The sequence below is a fragment of the Solanum stenotomum genome, chromosome 11 (genome assembly GCF_019186545.1).
Source record: "Solanum stenotomum isolate F172 chromosome 11, ASM1918654v1, whole genome shotgun sequence".
NCBI classification, from domain to species: Eukaryota; Viridiplantae; Streptophyta; class Magnoliopsida; order Solanales; family Solanaceae; genus Solanum; species Solanum stenotomum.
Genome location: NC_064292.1, coordinates 8,465,609 through 8,471,334, shown reverse-complemented (window position 1 = coordinate 8,471,334; position 5,726 = coordinate 8,465,609). Strand labels below are relative to the sequence as shown.

Below are 5,726 nucleotides of genomic sequence, written 5' to 3'. Positions count from 1 at the left end.
TGTACAAAACATTTTATATTGAATCTCCAGTTAATGCTTGTGATGTGAAAACATTTAAGTGTACCATAAGGTCAATACCTATGTTATTCAACAATATATCTTATAATATAGTTGTATATAATATTATATTCATCATCCAAAACATACGTATTATATAATATATAATCATTGCTTATTTGTTGCTGACAAAGTTAAAACGATACAAACTTTAAAGTCTTTTCAACAAGAAATTAAATCTATGAATTTCTCAAATACCTATTGTAGAGAGCCCTTTAGTTCTTTTCTTGAAATGCTCAATTCAGATTCATGTCTCAATCATATTTTTCTGTTATCTGTGGACTTCCTACTATTGTTCATCTTGTTAGTTGTCCTAGTTTGTAAGATTTCATTGAAAAAGTTATTATCTTATGGAATTCCTAAGTTGTCAATTTCTTCAACCATTTTTAATGGATGTTTGAGCATAGGATACATAGCTTTTGGAGTATGGAAGCTTAAAGAGCAACACCAAGAATATGAATTTGTTGTGCTTCTTGTCCATGGCATTACATGGTTATTTGTAAGTTCATTCATTAGCCTATGCAAGCAACAAACTCTCCTTATAGTGAAGATTTATTCAATCATTGCATTCTTGTTAGCAATGTTTCTTTGTATAACATCTATGTGGAAATTTAATTATGATACTACTAAAGTGATATTAAGTGCACTATCTTTTCTTGGAACAATACTTTTGCTCTGCATTGGATTTATCAAGGAAAGTGAATATGATGAGACATTTTATAAGCCTTTACAAGAGTTTGAAAATGGAATTATTACTCCATTTGCAAATGCTGGATTTCTTGGAAAATTGTCATTTTGGTGGTTGAATCCATTAATGAAGAAAGGAAAGAATAAGACTCTTGAGGACGAAGACGTTCCTCATCTGAGATCAGCCGATGGAGCAGGAACATGTTTTGACTTGTTCAATGAGAAAGTGCAGATGCTAAAAAGAAAAGACCCTTTAGGAAAACCTTCTATATTAATGGTAATACTCCTCTGCCACAAAAAATCCATCCTGCTATCGGGGGTGTTTGCTCTAATTAAGATCTTAACGCTGACAACAGGACCGTTGTTTCTCCATACCTTCATCGAGGTTGCTCAAGGAAGAGAATCCTTTAAGTATGAGGGATATGCTCTAACAGCCGGCTTTTTCCTTGCGAAATGCTTGGAATCTCTAGCAGAGAGGCAATGGCACTTTAGAACTAGACTGATTGGACTGCAAGTAAGATCTTCACTGACTGCAGCTATCTTTCACAAACAACTTCATGTCTTAAATGCTGCCAAGAAAACTCATTCCCCTGGCCAGATAATGAACTATGTCACTGTAGATGCTCATAAAATAGGTGAATTCCCCTTTTGGTTTCATCAGATATGGACGACAATTCTTCAGCTCGTCCTAGTGTTATGTGTAATGTACTATTCTATAGGGGTAGCTGCATCAGCAGCATTAGTGATTGTAATATTAACTGTACTAGCAAATTCCCCATTATCCAAGTTGCAGCTTAAGTATCAGACTAACCTCATGATAGCACAAGATAAAAGGCTAAAGGCTATCACGGAAGCACTTGCGCATATGAAGGTTCTCAAGTTATATTCTTGGGAAAAACATTTCATGGACGCGATAAACAAGTTGAGATCAGAAGAAACCAAGTGGCTATCATCTGTACAAACACAAAAAGGATACTACCTTCTCCTGTTCTGGTCATCTCCTATCCTGGTCTCATCTTCAACTTTTGTAGCTTGCTACTTGTTTGGAGTTCCTCTTCATGTCAGCAATGTTTTCACATTTCTAGCCTCTATAAATCTTGTTCAACAGCCTATTAGAAATCTCCCTGATGTTGTCGGGGCATTTATTGAAGCAAAGGTTTCGCTGTCGAGGATTGTGAAATTTCTTGAGGAACCTGACATGCATACAAGGGATATGAAGAAGCAAAGGCAAGATGATGTGAACATTTGTATAAACTGCATTGATGTTTCTTGGGAGATGAATTCTTTAAAGCCTACATTAAAGGACATAAATCTCAATATTAAAGATGGTGAAAAAGTGGCTGTATGTGGTGAAGTTGGCTCAGGGAAATCTACTCTCTTGTCTCTGATTCTTGGAGAAGTTCCATACGTCAATGGCACAGTAAGTCTTTATTGTATTGGTAGAGGATACTTACTGTATTGGCGTAATCAGAAGATGTTACTGTTTCTTCTTTTTGTTTTTGCAGGTTGATGTTTATGGAAAGATAGCTTATGTTTCTCAGACAGCATGGATTCAGACAGGGACCATACAAGAAAACATCCTATTTGGATCAAATATGGAACCACAAAGGTATCGGCAAGCTATAGAATGGAGTTCACTGGTGAAAGACTTGGAGATGCTTCCATTTGGTGATCTTACTGAGATAGGAGAAAGAGGTAACAATTTGAGTGGAGGGCAAAAACAAAGAGTTCAACTAGCTCGTGCCCTCTATCAGGATGCAGATATTTACCTCTTGGATGATCCATTTAGTGCTGTAGATGCACATACCTCGACTAGTCTATTTAATGTACTTTATATAAAGTATTATCCATTTTTCTTCTTTGAAAACCATATCTAGTATTAAAAATTATTCTCAACTTCCCGCGATTTGATTGGCAGGATTATGTCTTGGGAGCTCTATCAGGAAAAGCTGTGCTGCTGGTAACACACCAAGTTGAATTTCTTCCAGCATTTGATTCTATTTTGGTTAGTAACCTCCATGAAGAACTCTGTTAATTCTAGTTGTATGAGAAAAGTTTAGTGTGATATATGAAGATGTATTATAATATAATCTATCCCCATTTTAACAGCTAACATCTAGTGGGAAGATCATGGAATCCGGAACATTTGATGAGTTGCTGACAAAGAGTGAAGAATTTCAGGACCTTGTTAATGCACAAAAAACTACTTCTGATCCAAAATGTCAAGAAGTTTATGCTACTAAAAGGCCTAAGGAAGCTGAGATAGAGTTTGATAATAATGTTTCCTCCGAGGAACATGATGATGCAGTTTCTTTAAAAGGAGATCAATTAATCAAAGCAGAAGAACGAGAAGTAGGAGACGCTGGATTGAAGCCATACATACAATATCTAAAGCATAACAAAGGATTCTTGTATTTCTCCTTGGCAGTCATTGTTCACTCAATGTTTGTAGTTGGGCAATATATACAGAGCTACAAGTTGGCTATTGGCCTTCAAGATTCCAGTGTTAGCAGATTAAAGCTAATCAGGGTCTACACAGTCACTGGTTTTAGTTTAATACTCTTTCTGATTTTAAGATCCATATTAGCGGTAAAGCTGGGGCTTGGTGCATCAAAATCAGTTTACTCTACACTGTCAGGCTCTCTTTTCTCTGCACCAATGTCCTTTTTTGACTCGACGCCTTTTGGAAGAATGCTTAGTCGGGTAAGAACTGAACTGTTGGATCAATCATCCTATGTCTGATCTTAGTTTTACTTGGTTGATCTATTTGTTTTATGCAGGTATCTTCAGATTTGAGCATTGTTGACATTGAGTTGCCTTTCTTACTGAACTACACTGTTGGATCAATCATTATTCTATACTCTACCTATGTCATCCTGTGTTTTTTCGCTCCAGAGGTCCTGCTGGTCATCGTGCTTATGATTTACGTAACTATATTAGTTCAGGTAATAGACATTGTAATTAACTTTTAAGTTCTTATAACACCTTATAGCTTTCAAATGTTAGTAGTTACTTCAAATGTGTAATTTTATCATGCAGAGATACTACAATGCTTCTGCTAAAGAACTGATGAGATTAAATGGAACGACCAAGTCTTTAGTTGCCAACCATTTAGCTGAAAGCATTTCTGGGATAATGACTATTCGAGCTTTTGCACAGGAAGGACGTTTCTTTTTCAAGAACTTGGAGTTAATTGATAAAAATGCTAGGCCAATTTTCCATACATTTTCAGCAACTGAATGGTTAGTTCTACGTTTGGAGATAATATGCACGATTATCATGTCCTCATGGATGCTTGGCATGACATCTCTTCATAGCAGGAGCTCTGGTTTGTTCCATTTATGCTTTGTTACATTATCTAAGAGGCCTACTTGCGCGTATCAGAAAATCACAGATTGAACCTTGTTGCTGAACAGGACTTACTGGAATGGCATTCTCCTACGGCCTATCACTAAATGCAATTCTTGTTTGGTGTGTTCAATGTCAATGCACAATAGCAAATTCTATAATCTCTATAGAAAGGCTAGAACAATACATGAGAATACCTAGTGAAGAATCTGAACTAGTGCAAACAAACCACCCTCTACCTGGTTGGCCCACGTGTGGCAAAGTGGAAATGCGCGACCTAAAGGTATGTTCTTATCAGTAGCAAGAACCGTCAATCTGTTCAAAACAATGCTAATCTCTTGGAAGGTTGTTTTGAAACAGGTGAGGTACAGGCCAAATGCTCCATTAGTTCTTCAAGGTATTAGTTGTACATTTGAAGGGGGACAAAAGATTGGAGTTGTAGGCAGAACAGGCAGTGGGAAAACAACTCTTATCAGTGCATTGTTTCGACTAGTTGAGCCTACAGATGGAAAGATCATCATCGATGAATGTGATATTTCAACGATTAGGCTTCATGACCTTAGGTCGCATATTGGAATTATTCCACAAGATCCTACACTCTTTACAGGTTCTGTAAGATACAATTTAGACCCCTTATCAAAATATAGCGATGACGAGATATGGGAAGTAAGTTTTATATACATATATACAAGTTGTCTCATTTCTAATGATTCTAAGTTACTAACAGAATTTTGTTGTTTAAAGGTTCTTGATAAGTGTCAGCTTAGAGAGGCTGTCCAAGAAAAAGAAGGAGGACTAGATTCCTCTGGTAAACATAGGTGATTTTAAAAGTATTTATTAAGCGTGGCCAAAAGTTCAAGATCACCCTTTACGACTCCTGTTTTCTGCAATACTTTCAGTTCTACAAGATGGATCAAACTGGAGCATGGGACAAAGACAATTGTTCTGTCTGGGACGCGCATTGTTGAAGAGGAGTCGAATTCTAGTGTTAGATGAAGCCACTGCATCCATTGACAATGCCACAGATGCAATTCTGCAGAAAACAATCAGGCTAGAATTTGCAGACTGCACAGTCATAACAGTAGCTCACAGAATTCCAACAGTTATGGATTACACTAAAGTTTTGGCAATAAGTGATGGTGAGTTACTTATATTTACTCCAATAATAATGTTACACTTCCTTTGTCACAATTATGTCACACTCCAATATAATAATTTGGGACAGAGGAAGTATCTTCTATTTCCGAATTCACGGTCGATATTTAAAAGTTTGAATCTCAAAATTCCAATTGTGCCACAATGAAATTTTTGCCAATATTAGGTTAAAATTCCGAGACATCTGGCTAAAGATGAAGGATCTTAACTATCTCGCCAAAAAGATATTACTATCTTGCCATAACCTCGATTGATACAAAGAAAGTATCTATTTCATAATATGTTGAAACTTACAATTTGCACATTTTTTTTATTTTCCAGGGAAATTAGTTGAGTTTGATGAGCCAAAGAAGTTGATAAACAAAGAGGGTTCATTATTTGGAATGCTTGTTAAAGAGTATTGGGCTCGTACAGAAAGCTGAAAGAACTAGAATTTTTTTATATTAAGGCATAATTATTGTATTTGAATTAATTCTAAC

At 36.2% G+C, this 5,726-nt stretch overlaps 1 protein-coding gene across 1 annotated transcript; it reads left to right on the top strand.

Moving 5' to 3' along the window:
- Window positions 1-289: 289 nt before the first annotated feature.
- On the top strand, window positions 290-5,726 carry LOC125845628 (ABC transporter C family member 10-like). Its single transcript, XM_049525179.1, has 10 exons — window positions 290-2,164; window positions 2,250-2,570; window positions 2,663-2,749; window positions 2,854-3,447; window positions 3,525-3,689; window positions 3,784-4,072; window positions 4,161-4,375; window positions 4,453-4,900; window positions 4,992-5,231; window positions 5,569-5,726. The coding sequence occupies exons 1-10, from the start codon at window positions 290-292 to the stop codon at window positions 5,667-5,669; spliced, it is 4,335 nt and encodes a 1,444-aa protein (XP_049381136.1). The 3' UTR covers window positions 5,670-5,726.